This window comes from Aulonocara stuartgranti (genome assembly GCF_965226115.1).
Source record: "Aulonocara stuartgranti genome assembly, chromosome: 18".
NCBI lineage: Eukaryota > Metazoa > Chordata > Actinopteri > Cichliformes > Cichlidae > Aulonocara > Aulonocara stuartgranti.
In genome coordinates this window covers 22,533,169-22,546,147 of record NC_138954.1, presented here as the reverse complement: position 1 = coordinate 22,546,147, position 12,979 = coordinate 22,533,169, and the positions used below count along the sequence as shown (strand labels likewise).

The 12,979-nt window shown below is 43.9% G+C and overlaps 1 protein-coding gene across 2 annotated transcripts in view; it reads left to right on the top strand.

Annotated features, from left to right (window-relative positions):
• The window catches only part of LOC309693547 (semaphorin-6B-like), a 37,592-nt gene extending 24,715 nt beyond the window's left edge, over positions 1-12,877 (top strand). For both annotated transcript variants that reach the window (XM_082512883.1, XM_082512882.1), the window contains exons 9-17: positions 497-585; positions 666-883; positions 967-1,098; positions 1,335-1,484; positions 1,646-1,822; positions 4,647-4,787; positions 5,383-5,460; positions 6,854-6,915; positions 8,262-12,877. In XM_082512883.1, coding sequence (XP_082369009.1) covers positions 497-585; positions 666-883; positions 967-1,098; positions 1,335-1,484; positions 1,646-1,822; positions 4,647-4,787; positions 5,383-5,460; positions 6,854-6,915; positions 8,262-9,244 — 2,030 coding nt within the window. In that variant the 3' untranslated portion in view covers positions 9,245-12,877. The remainder of the gene's footprint in view (positions 1-496; positions 586-665; positions 884-966; positions 1,099-1,334; positions 1,485-1,645; positions 1,823-4,646; positions 4,788-5,382; positions 5,461-6,853; positions 6,916-8,261) is intronic.
• Positions 12,878-12,979: the final 102 nt, after the last annotated feature.

Sequence of the window (12,979 nt, the reverse complement as noted above, 5' to 3'; positions counted from 1 at the left end):
TTGAAAAACTGTCATTGCTATCTTTTTGTAAGTGGCTCGCAGGTGCACAAGACAGTTTGGGCGAGTTAAATAGCAAGCTAAATTTGGCAAAACCAGACACGATTAGGCTCTCGTTTTATCGATTTTTATCATAAGTGGAACATGTCCGGGCAGAGTGATGTATTGAGGTTAGTCAGACTCCACAGATTCGAGGTTTTAACAAGCCTTGGACCAAGCAGCGAAGCGCCTGTTTTCCATGGAGAAGAAAACAAGCCGGGGCAGGTCAAAGCTGGCACAGTGCTGGATGAATAAATGATAGGTAATGTGTATAATCTTAACCCACAACGATAAATTAAAGAGGACATGTATATTTAATGAGTGAGGCTGGTGGACAGCAGCGGTCCATGTTGATGCGACTCTCACTGCAGCCCCATATCAGGGGTTGCGGAGCCTTGTTTGACTCCAGGGACTGTGCTGTAACTGTGATTGTGGTGTTTTTCTCATTTGAATTTCTCAGAGCCCTACTTTGTGAGTGCCATGGAGTGGGGGCCTCATATTTACTTCTTCTTCAGAGAGATGGCCATGGAGTTTCATCATCTGGAGAAGGTGCTCTCCTTCCCTTTTTCTCCTTCCTTCTTCTTGCTTAGTCTGAAGGGTTTTTGTTAAACTTTCCCTTCTTATTCTAGGTGATGGTGTCCCGCGTGGCCCGTGTGTGTAAATCAGACCTGGGTGGCTCCCAGCGCGTCCTGGAGAAACAGTGGACCACGTTTCTAAAGGCGCGGCTCAACTGCTCCGTCCCCGGAGACTCGCACTTTTACTTCAACCTCCTGCACGCCACGAGTGGCATCATCCGCATGCAGGGACGAGATGTCATTCTGGGTCTCTTCTCCACGCCACCCAACAGGTACCACGGGACACATAATACCCAAATAAATGTAATGTTGCTCTTGTTTTCTCATCACCGTCCTCTCCCCCTGTGTTTGGTAGCATCCCGGGATCTGCGGTGTGTGTGTTTGACATGCAGCAGCTCGCTCATGTCTTTGAGGGACGCTTTAAGGAGCAAAAATCCCCCGAGTCTATTTGGACACCTGTACCAGATGAAGCCGTGCCTAAACCAAGGTATTATTATGCAAAGTGTATGTAAGCAGGACTTGTAAGCAGAGTACTGCAGTGCTGCTGTCTAAGCATCTGTCTCACATTCAGTAAAGTCCTCCTATAAGCTCCAACTGTCAGTTTTACTTCTATTTCACAACTATTCACCAAATATTCTAATACTGCCTCCAGAAAATGAAAAAAAAAGAATCTCCTCTGGCTTTTCTCTCGGACTGCTTTTCAACTTCTCCCTCTGTCTGCAGGCCAGGAGGATGTGCAGTGCAGGGATCCAGATTTAGCTCCTCGACCACACTGCCAGATGAGGTGCTGAATTTTGTCAAGACCCACCCGCTCATGGATGAGACAGTTCCGCTGCTGGGACATAGACCCTGGGTGGTCAAGACTATGGGACGGTACACAGAGTGACTCAGTTGTTTAACAGCATCCATGTAGCTCTATAGAACTAAAAAAAAAAAAAAAAAAAAGGGAAGGATAAACTGAAAAATAACAGCCAGGATAGGATAGGAAATGTAGTCGATTCACCTTTTTTCTTTTTAATGATCTCTGTTTCTAGGTACCAGTTGACGTCTATGGTGGTGGACACAGAAGCTGGCCCCCATAAGAACCGTACAGTCTTGTTCCTGGGTTCAACCCGTGGGACCATTCTCAAGTTCCTAATGATTCCCAGTGGAGATTCTGTCTCTCATAGCAGTGTCTTTCTGGAGGAGGTGGAGGGATTCAACCCAGATAAGTGAGTATGAGGCAGGATATCTTTGTCCTTGGCATATATCGAGTCACTGTAACTGCTTCTGGCTGATAACTGCAGAGCAGCAGTGCTTTTCACCCAATAACTTTCATCATTTATACTTAATTAAATATTAGATTTTCTACATTTCTGAAGTCCATTTTACAGTAAAAGCCTATTCTTTCATGCCTTTGACCGTATCTATCACAGGTATAGTCATATAGACTATATAATTAAAGCAGTGTGGTGACATTTTTTTTCTTAGCAGCAGTGACAGCAGTCTTAGCCGTGGTACTTTCACAACGCCAGCTCATTAAATTCGGTTGGGCTGAAGGATACTGGAACACAGCCTATCAATCTCTCATGCAACAAACCAATAATCTCACTGTCCACGCATGTCAACTCAGCACCTGGTTAATCTGATTACTGTGACTGAAAACAACTCTGCCCACAGCAGTTACGTGTGAAAATGTAGCTGCAACAGGGAGTTGGTGACTAGAAAATGTTTTCAGCTGCCAAAACTTTTATTGCCTAGGTATCTAATATTCAACTGTTTGTTTATTTGTTTATTTAGGACAGACTTCAGGTGATTTGCAGGTTATTCAATCGATTAATCAGTTAAGTTTTAGTTGTCCCAAAAAATGTTGGTGCATTGTGTAAAATGCCCAATATGACATGTTAATTAAAAAAAACATTTTTTTTGCACCTTCAAATTATTATTAAAAAATAACAATGGAAATGGTTGACAGCAACAAATCATTCAGCCAAACGTATCAGGGATATTTGATGTTATGATGTTTCGTTGCTGAACCAGTGATTTATAGGTACACTCACTGGCCACTTTATTAGGTACACCTTGCTGGTCTCAGGGTGGATCTACTTTTGCCTTCACGGCTGCAGTAATTACTCATGGCATAGATTCAACAAGGTGCCTGAGACATTCCTCAGAGATTTCAGTCCATTTTGACATGATGGTATCACACGGTTGCTGCAGTTATGTTGGCTGCAGGTCCGTGATGAGAATCTCAAAGTGGCAGGTGAGTGCATGTGCCAGTTCTGTTTTGGAAGCACCAAAATAATCAAATTAACTATTGTTTCATGTTGACAGCAAAATTCGGCTGAGACCCTTTATATGATGGCAAGGGCACAGAGCTTTATAGTTAAGTGTTTACAGTGGGATGCAAAAGTTTGGGTAACCTTGTTTTTCCTGTATAAATCGTTGGCTGTTACAATAAAAAATGTCAGTTAAATATATCATATAGGAGACACACACAGTGATATTTGAGAAGTGAAATGAAGCTTATTGGATTTACAGAAAGTGTGCAATAATTGTTTAAACAAAATCAGGCAGGTGCATAAATTTGGGCACTGTTGTCATTTTATTGATTCCAAAACCTTTAGAACTAATTATTGGAACTCAAATTGGCTCGGTAAGCTCAGTGACCCCTGACCTACATACACAGGTGAATCCAATAATGAGAAAGAGTATTTAAGGGGGTCAATTGTAAGTTTCCCTCCTCTTTTAAATTTCTCTGAAGAGTAGCAACATGGGGGTCTCAAAACAACTCTCAAATGACCTGAAGTCAAAGATTGTTCACCATCATTGTTTAGGGGAAGGATACAGAAAGCTGTCTCAGAGATTTAAGCTGTCTGTTTCCACAGTTAGGAACATATTGAGAAAATGGAAGACCACAGGCTCAGTTCAAGTTAAGGCTCGAAGTGGCAGACGAACAAAAATCTCAGACAGACAGAAGCGACGAATGGTGAGAAGAGTCAGAGTCAACCCACAGACCAGCACCAAAGACCTACAACATCATCTTGCAGCAGATGGAGTCACTGTTCAACCATTCGGTGCACTTTACACAAGGAGATGCTGTATGCGAGAGTGATGCAGAGGAAGCCTTTTCTCCGCCCACAGCACAAACAGAGCTGCTTGAGGTTTGCTAAAACACATTTGGACAAGCCAGCTTCATTCTGGAATAAGGTGCTGTGGACTGATGAAACTAAAATTGAGCTATTTGGGCATAACAAGGGGCGTTATGCATGGAGGAAAAAGAACACAGCATTCCAAGAAAAACACCTGCTACCTACAGTAAAATATGGTGGTTCCATCATGCTGTGGGGCTGTGTGGCCAGTGCAGGGACTGGGAATCTTGTCAAAGTTGAGGGACACATGGATTCCACTCAATGTCCAGGAATCAGTGACAAAGCTGAAGCTGCGCCGTGCTGGATCTTTCAACAAGACAACGGCCCGAAACACTGCTCAAAATCCACTAAGGCATTCATGCAGAGGAACAAGTACAACGTTCTGGAATGACCATCTCAGTCCCCAGACCTGAATATTATTGAAATCTGTGGTGTGAGTTAAAGAGAGCTGTCCATGCTCGGAAGCCATCAAACCTGAATGAACTAGAGATGTTTTGTAAAGAGGAATGGTCCAAAATACCTTCAACCACAATCCAGACTCTCATTGGAACCTACAGGAAGCGTTTAGAGGCTGTAATTTCTGCAAAAGGCGGATCTACTAAATATTGATTTCATTTCTTTTTTTGTGGTGCCCAAATTTATGCACCTGCCTGATTTTATTTAAACAATTATTGCACACTTTCTGTAAATCCAATAAACTTCATTTCACTTCTCAAATAACACTGTGTGTGTCTCCTATATGATATTTTTAACTGACATTTTTTATTGTAACAACCAACGATTTATACAGGAAAATAACGGCGATTAACAAGGTTGCCCAAACTTTTGCATCCCACTGTATGTGAAGCCAAAAGAGGAGTGCAGAGGTGTTACATCTGACTTGACTTTCTGTCCCTGTGTCCAGATGTGGTGAGGACTCTCCTCAGGCCCGTCAGCTCCTGTCTCTGTCGCTGGACCGAACAAGCCACACTCTGCTGCTGGCCTTTCCCTCGTGCCTGGTCCGAGTCCCCACATCTCGCTGCCACCTTCACTCACGCTGCATGAAGTGAGTGGCACTTTTGCCTTTCAGAGTATTTTCCTTTTCTTCAATCTTTCTTTGGCCAATAATTAGGTCACTTTAGCAGCTGCCATATGCCAAGGCTTTATTTTCTGGCCAACTTTTATTTCTCCTCTGCTTTCTCACTTCCTGGTACTGCTATCATCCAATTAAAATGTACAGTTCTATTTTCATTTTTTGCATGTTTGTATTTTGGATATGCATGTCACAGCTGGCTACTTTGGTTTAATATTTATTTTGAGAAAATTTGTTTTGCTAGCAAATGATATTTAAATTGACACAAGAGGCTGATTGACTGTGAAAACAAAGGAGGCACCTGTATTTTATCTGTCTATATGAGGAAGGTGTTTTGAACACTGTGCCATGGACCTGATTCCCACAGCAGATAAATCACACTTAGATAGTGTGAACAAGCAACCATTTGATAGAATATGTGTGTCTGCGGCGTATAAAAATGAATCCCTCGCAAGGATTTATTATCTCAGTAGTTGTCCGCATATTTCAAAACAGACACGTTTCACATTTGAGGATTTTAATGATGTTTAATGATGTTGTTTTGATTGTTTGCTTGTTGTGTGAGTAGAAGCTGTCTGGCCTCCAGGGATCCATACTGTGGCTGGACCAGAGGCAGCACTTGCTCCTTTCTAAGACCCGGTACACGGTGAGGACAACAAACATGCACACAACACTGAATGTTTACTTCCTCCAAATGAAGATGATGTAATTGCAAAATCAGTATGAGCTACACAGGCTACTTGACCTAAATGGTCTCTCTCTCTCTCTATGTATGTATATGTATGTGTGTATATATATGTTAGCATGAATAAACCACCAGTGGGTCACACAACTGAAACTAGGAGATGCAACCATTAACACAAATGGAAGGGAAAACATGCAAATTCCACAGAAAGAGGCCCACAGCCCAGATTTGAACCCAAAACCTACTTCCTGTGAGGCAGCAGTGCTAACCGCTGTCCCCACCTCCAAGTCTGGGCTGTCACCCCTTAGCAAGTTTGTGCCAATACACATGTTGATAAAGGAAAACCAGTGAACAGTTTGCTTTCCTTTCTAAATGTTTAAGTTAATTTTGTTATTTCTTTGTAATGACCAGTAGACAGTGCTTATTTTTTATTATTTCTTACTAAAAATACAGGTGTCTGAATCAAATGCAGAACCTGCAGACTGATGAAGTCTTTGAAACCCGTGATCAGAGGGACTCCATTGGCTTTATTACACTATGGGGGTCATTTTGCCAACATAGTTTGGGTCCACTCCTCCCGCTAGAGGGATGGGACCCAGCAAATCAATACGAAGTACGATTACCTTTATTATATGGTGAAACATTTCTATCCTGATGTCAGTGACCACTTCCAGCGTAACAATGTCTCAATCCATAGGGTAACCGGGGTCACCGAACAGTTTGATGATGATGAAGATCGTATGCCTGACCTAAATAAATATCTATAGGAGATACTGTTAGGCAGCAGCCTCCACCGTCATAATCAAAACACTAAGTTAGGGAGCATCTTTTGGGAGAATGATGGTCTTCTCTAGTAGAATCAATACCAAGAGGCATCAAAGCTGTTCTGACAGCATATGGAGGTCCAGCACTGCTATTAGGACACGTTACGACCCCCCTCCCCCTCTCCCCTCTTTTTCCACCAGCTTGTAAATCACAACACACGCTCCCCACCCTTTGATCCTCTTAGGGGTGGAAAAGAAAAAGAAAGAAAATCCATAAAGGGATCAAAAATGTCATAACACCGAATCTTAGATCCATATGTGCAATATCAGTTTTTATTGATCCCCACTAACAAACATCATCATTCACAAACAACTTTCTGCACAAAAGTGAGCATGAAAAGGGTCGGATTTTCATTGATTAGCTGTAAATGATTTATTTGTGAAGTCAAGCATCAAAATTCATTCAATGCGCTCTTCCATGAGTATTCATGTGTCTATATAACAATTAAGGAAACATGTTTCCTGCTGTGTGCTGTCTTTATTAAAAACAAATCTCTGATTATTTTGTCTGTGATCTCTCTGTCTCGTAGACTCCCTTTTCAGCAAGATGTGGAGTATGGAAACACCACCTCCCACCTCGGAGACTGTGATGGTAGGTTGCAGCACTATGACATGGATGCTGCTGGTTGTGTGCAGTCGAGTGAGGGCAGGCTCCACCTAGTGGCTCAATCGCTCATTACACCTGCCTATTTGTCACTGAACATTATGTTCTGATAGTACCAAGTGAGAGAGTACAGACAGTCATTTCTGGAATTAAGTTAATTTTAATTATCAAGGATGTAACGTGATTTACTCCGCAGCTCAGCAAGATCCATTCAGCATGGAAACTGAATACTTTAGTATTTTTGTGAGAGCTGGAAGAAGAAGAAGTGAGATTCTGGTTTCGGTCTCACTTCCTTCAGGTCAAAACATATCCCAGAGTGACATTTTAATTAGGGAGGTTGTGAAAGTTGTGAAAGTTGTGCAACTGTGTGTAGATAATACTGGAAATGCACTATCATTCAGCATATGAGGTTTTGTTTTGTCATATATCTGATAGCGAGGAATGGGTTCGGCTGGTACGCGAGCAGGAAACGGCTGAGCATAATGTCACTACATCCCGCTTCTGTTGAGAGGCTCAGATGTCACTGCAGCAGTACCACAGAGGCCCTCTTTGAACCGTGCTTTGAAATCCACAGAGTCAGTGGAAAACACCAAAAAAAGGCATTTCCTCTACAGCATTTTCTTTTTTTACGAGGTGTTCCGTTTGCTGTAACCCAGATTCAGCATCATAAAATCCATTTAGCTGGTTCGGAATTTCCAACAAAACAACAGAAAAGGGATACGCAGCACATTCCAAGCCCTCACCACACTCATTTGTCTTGAAATAACATATGACAACAGATAGCACCGGAAGTCAGTGATACCCAGCTGCACATCTGTCAGACTGTAATCCAAGCGGTGAAAACGTCGGAGAGGCTGAGCCAGAGACAGGCATGTGGTGCTGTGTCTGCAGATGGGAGCTATTAGAGCTGGGTGGAAACACTGAGGTAAGGCCTTGCTGCAAAGGGGCAACTCTCTGGCCAGGCAGCAGGATGGAAAGTGTGAGGAGAGGGAGAAAGGGAGCTGCTGTAGTCTTAGCTGTGCTGATGACAAGTGCAGGCCTCTCTGAAACAGAGCTCGTGGAGCCTCAAGGCCAAACTGGAGAGAAGTTACTCTGAAACATAATCATCACAGAAAGAAAATCCTATAATGCTGCAGATGATGATCACCACTTAGGAGTGTATTGTAGTTTTTGATCTATCATGATACGAGACGGGAAAGTGCTAAGTAACAGAATAGGACTATATGTAATAATAATCATTTTAAACTACAGCCTCCGGTCACACATTGAGACAGGACGGTCATTGGAGAGTTCTACTGAATGTCATCTTTGTAACTGTGTCTTTTAATCTTCAGGAATTCTCCAACAGAGTTTGCTCATTGAACCGGAGAGCCTGGTCTCGCTCAACCTGCTCGTGGCATCTGCAGTCTCTGCATTCACCATAGGGGCGGCGCTCTCGGGCCTTGCTGTGTGTTGGATCATGGCCCACAAGCCTGCAAACCGTCGCCATGGCACCACTTCCCAGGCCTCCATCCAGCGGCGTGAAAGAGGCCTGCTGAGTAGCGGCGGAGGGATGGAAGGCTCTGTGTTGAGCGTGACACGGCAGGGAGGAGGGGAGCGCCCCTGCTCTCAGGGCGGGGAGACCTTGTTTGTCATGCCCAACGGCTGGGTGAAGTCGGGAGAGCTAGACCCCGGTTTCCTGCCCACTCCGGAGCACACACCCCAGCAGAAACGCAGAGGCCTGCGGCTGTCCGACTCCAACTCTGGAGGGTGGGACACAAGTCAGACCTACCTCGGGGGAGGTTCTGTAGGTCTGGGTTCACCCTGTCGCATGCCCCCCTCTGTTTACCTGACCACCAGACTCTTCCAGCAAGGCGGAGGTGGAAGACACAGCGGCGACAGCCGAGGGAATGACACGCCACGCCAGCACTATGTCTGTCTGAGCAAGCAAGAAAAAGCGAAGGGGACGCCCAAAGCCCCCCTCAGGAAGTCTGCAGTAGAATATGTTTACCCCATGACCCCCCAGGACTCACCTGAGCGTCGGAGGGTGGTCTCAGCACCCAGCGCACCAATGGAGTACAGCGAGCCACTGCCTTTGCGTTGGCCAGCCCAGGAAGGATACATCCTCAGCAGCCACGGGATGGTTCCCGTCCCCCTGCCTCCCCCATCAATGCCCGCTCCCAGCAGCCAAGCTTATGTGTCCCAGCAACACACCCCCGGGCTGAGCAGGGCTCTCCTGAGAGGGGCCCTGGAGCGAGGGGAGCTGGGTGAGCTGGTGGATCTCAGCCAGCTGATGGGTAAGAAGAACTGCAGTGACAGGACTCAGGCTGGCCAGTGACTGTGGAGGAAACCAATTCTGTTTCCAGGGCTCTTTGTTTTGTTTACATAAATGTCCTTACTCTTTATTCTGCCTGTCACTCTCTCCCTTCTCTTTTCCCCACATCTTTATTTCATTGTCATTTCGGCCCACTACCCCACTCCATAATCTTCTCTGTCAGTCTCTCGGGCAACCCCTCTTTCACCCCGTGATGAGCCTCTCCTTATGACTGGCTGCTGGGTCTGCCGCTCATATCCTGGCTCACATTAATTGGTCAGATGGACTGAGGTTGTTGCTGTGTCTGCATTGCAGAGTTGCCTCCCTCTCCTGATCTTAGTGGCAGCAGGGAGAGAGAGAGAGACTAGAGGGGAGCAAAGAAGATGGAAAGAGAGCAGAAGGGGGGGAGCAGAGAGGACGAGGATGAAAATGGACGTGGCACTTAGATACTGCGTTCACTGTGCAGATTGACTGCAGAGCCAGTCGAATGCTCCTGCAATAGTGGGATGCTTTTCCCTTCATGGATAGCATTAACAAGACTGCTAGCCATCTGTTCCCCACTGCATTACCTGTTGGTGTGATTGCCAACTGGGTACTTGAAGTGAAATTGGAAATTCTGAACATCTTTAAAGTATCTGAAGCTCCAGGTGAAAAAAAAAAGGTCATTCTCTCAAGACAGATATTGAACCTATAAGTCCTTCAGTTTTTTCCCCACTCTTTCTCCTTGCTGCACACATACAAGTACATGTATTTGTACAGGTGGGTATTTAGTATTCTGTGTATACGAAGGAGCATGACTTGTGTGCCAGATGCCTCTAACCTGTCTCGTGGGGATATGGGACCATAACTCACGTCTTTGGAGTGCAGGGCGCAGGACTGGAACGTCAGCACTATTCCTGCCAAATGCATGCTCTCTGTAATGACGGCATCTCAGCTGTCCATCACTCAATTCGTTTCTTGCTTCCACTCTATGTACTCTTTAACAACCAATAATTCCACAAGGACATCAGGTGGGATTGTACCACAGCACTGGACTGACAGAAAAATCACAAATGACAGAAAGATAGACAGAAAGGCAGGAGGCGTTATGGAGAATATAACGTACAAGAACTGCAGTGTAAGAACACCTTGTCCTTCACTGTCACCTTATGGTTTTTTCTGCTTACACACACACACACACACACACACACACACATTCATTAGGTCTGCATTATAGAACGCAGTCCAGTTTTACGGGGGAAGATTTCCCCTTAGGCTCACAGTGGGTCAAGGTCCCACAGATGTAATACAGAGCACAGTGGCAGTTACAGTGGGGATGATTGAAACCTCTGGCTCATCTTAGAGCCAACAGGGGTGAGGGGAAATGTTCTCAGCTGGCAAATGGGACTATATATTCAGCCCATCAAAGTGTCCGCGGTGCCACGAAATGGTCGGCCTTTAGATCAACACAACACGGTTTAAACGTGTTGCAGCAGTAAAACAGAGACCAGATAAAGAGGGCAGATGGAAAAAAGGAAATAAAAACACGATCATATGAAGGTGCAAGAACTAAAACTACTGTGGGAAACAATGAGAATCTGTTACAGCTGACTGGGTGACTTGACGGTCAACCCTCCGGTCTACTAGACGACAAATGAACGCTGGTTTGCGCTGAATCCGAAGCGAGCAGCAATATATGGTTTATATGTACATAGTAAACTTTAATTTAGGTGAGACCATAATGTTAGACAAACAGTAACTTAGAAAAAATATAGACAGGCATCAGCTTGGAAACAAAAATATGCATTTTACTGTCTCATTATAAGAGTAACGTGGAAAATTCTCACAGTGACCTGCTCCAAGATGGAAATGTCCAAGACACTACGCATCGCCGGTGTCTTTTTTTTTCTTTTCTTTACTTCAATGTGCCAAACCCAAATGAAGAATGATTTACTGATGCCTGATTAATGAAGCAAAAAAAAAGAGTGGGAGAAACTTTAAAAGTGCCATGAAAACATAGTTTAGGTCAGCAGTGCACCTTCCTCACGTACTGTGGTGTTGAAGAACTCACTTATTGCAGTATACTTCTTATAATTCTGCCTTTGACGTAACGCGATGAATGTTTCTTCTTTTTTTCATTGAGATGCCGACTTGTACTGCTGTTAAAATACACTTTTTTCAGCTCTCTTCATGTGACGCTCCTGATGCTGAATGTTAAAAACACTATTTGAGGGTCTGTTTGTAAATTACTTTTACTTAAAGGGACGGTTCACCTCTGAAATGAAATGTATGTATTCTTCCTCTGGTCTGCTTTGCTTTATTTTATTTTATCCATAGTGTGAGTTGCTCCTTTAGAGACATCAGCTGTAGAAATACTTGTCCGCTCTTGAATATAATGGAAAGAGATGACCATTTCCTTGTGCTTTTCAAAAATAAAAATAAAAACTCAGCAGTTTTGTCCCTTTCCACACATCATGATGCAGTTGCTCAAAAAAACCCGGAAAAACAACAAAGCTTGCTGTAAGCAGCTTGTCATTGGAACTATTTTCTCCGTAACGTTTAATCATTGGTGAGAAGGAGCCTGATGCTTCCTTCTGCATAGTGACATATGTGGCTGATGTAGTTTGGTTCCTCCATGAAACTGCCTACATCAAGGTTTGTGGGCTGTTTTTTTTTTTATCCAAGTAACACTTTTTGTAGAAATATTGCAGCTGAATCTTTCAAATGTAGTGTTTCAGCACTTTGTGCGCCACAAGGCAACTGCAATGTGCTTCCATTATATTCAAGAGAAGGCTGACTTTTCTACAGCTGATGTATCTCCAACACGTTTTAGATAGAAAGCGCAGCAGACCGGGAAAAAAAACCCTGATCTTAGGTTTAATACATCACGCCATATACTGTACATATGTAAGCATACATTACATACTCTGTCATGCCCTTTCAACACTATTAATGTTTTCGCTGGTGCCGTGACATGAACTGAATAGCAGATATCTAACAATAATAATAATGTTTTATAAGTAGTTCATAAGCAAACCCTCAAATGGACTGAAGTGCATTGAGGGAACACTGTGTAGCTCATTTCCTGATTATGGACGTTTCGTTGTGTAGTCTGTAGTCTGGTGATTGTCTGTCTGTCATCGTCAACCAACTGCCATACTGGAGGATCTTGAAAACCGCTCGTCAGCATCCCGAGTGAATGAATGTAATCACTTTTGTTTGGCACCATTACAATGTGCAGAAATAAGGAAAAGCACAAACTGTGTGGGGGTTTCTTTCCTTTTCTTTCTAAAAGGGAGCTGTTCTCTATAACATTTGTGAATAATGTAAATAACCATCCTGAATGTATTGTGTACCTGTGTGGTTTCAGGGATGGGGGTGTGGAAATTGGGAGGGGGGGATCCGTGCTCTTCTAAGGCAGCGCGGTTGCTGAAGTGCGAGGCTATTTTTTTGGTGACGATACTGTGAATAAGACGTATGTACAGTATTTACGTGACTATTGGCTGAACGCAGACTTCAGCAGTTTCCTTCCTGTCGTTAGAGTAGAGTCGCAGGCCTGACCTCAGTCTGAGCTGAGCCGTCTCATTTGACTGATGCCTGCCAAGTTTTGCAGTCGCTAAGCCACTGCTGATATAATAATCATCAATCTTTGGAGTACTGCTATTAAATGGCATTATATAATTGACTGCTAATGTTGTCGCGTGTGGTTTTGAATGCACTCATTAAAATAAATGCATGTCATTATACACGTGCCCACGCACACAGTGCACACACAAATGC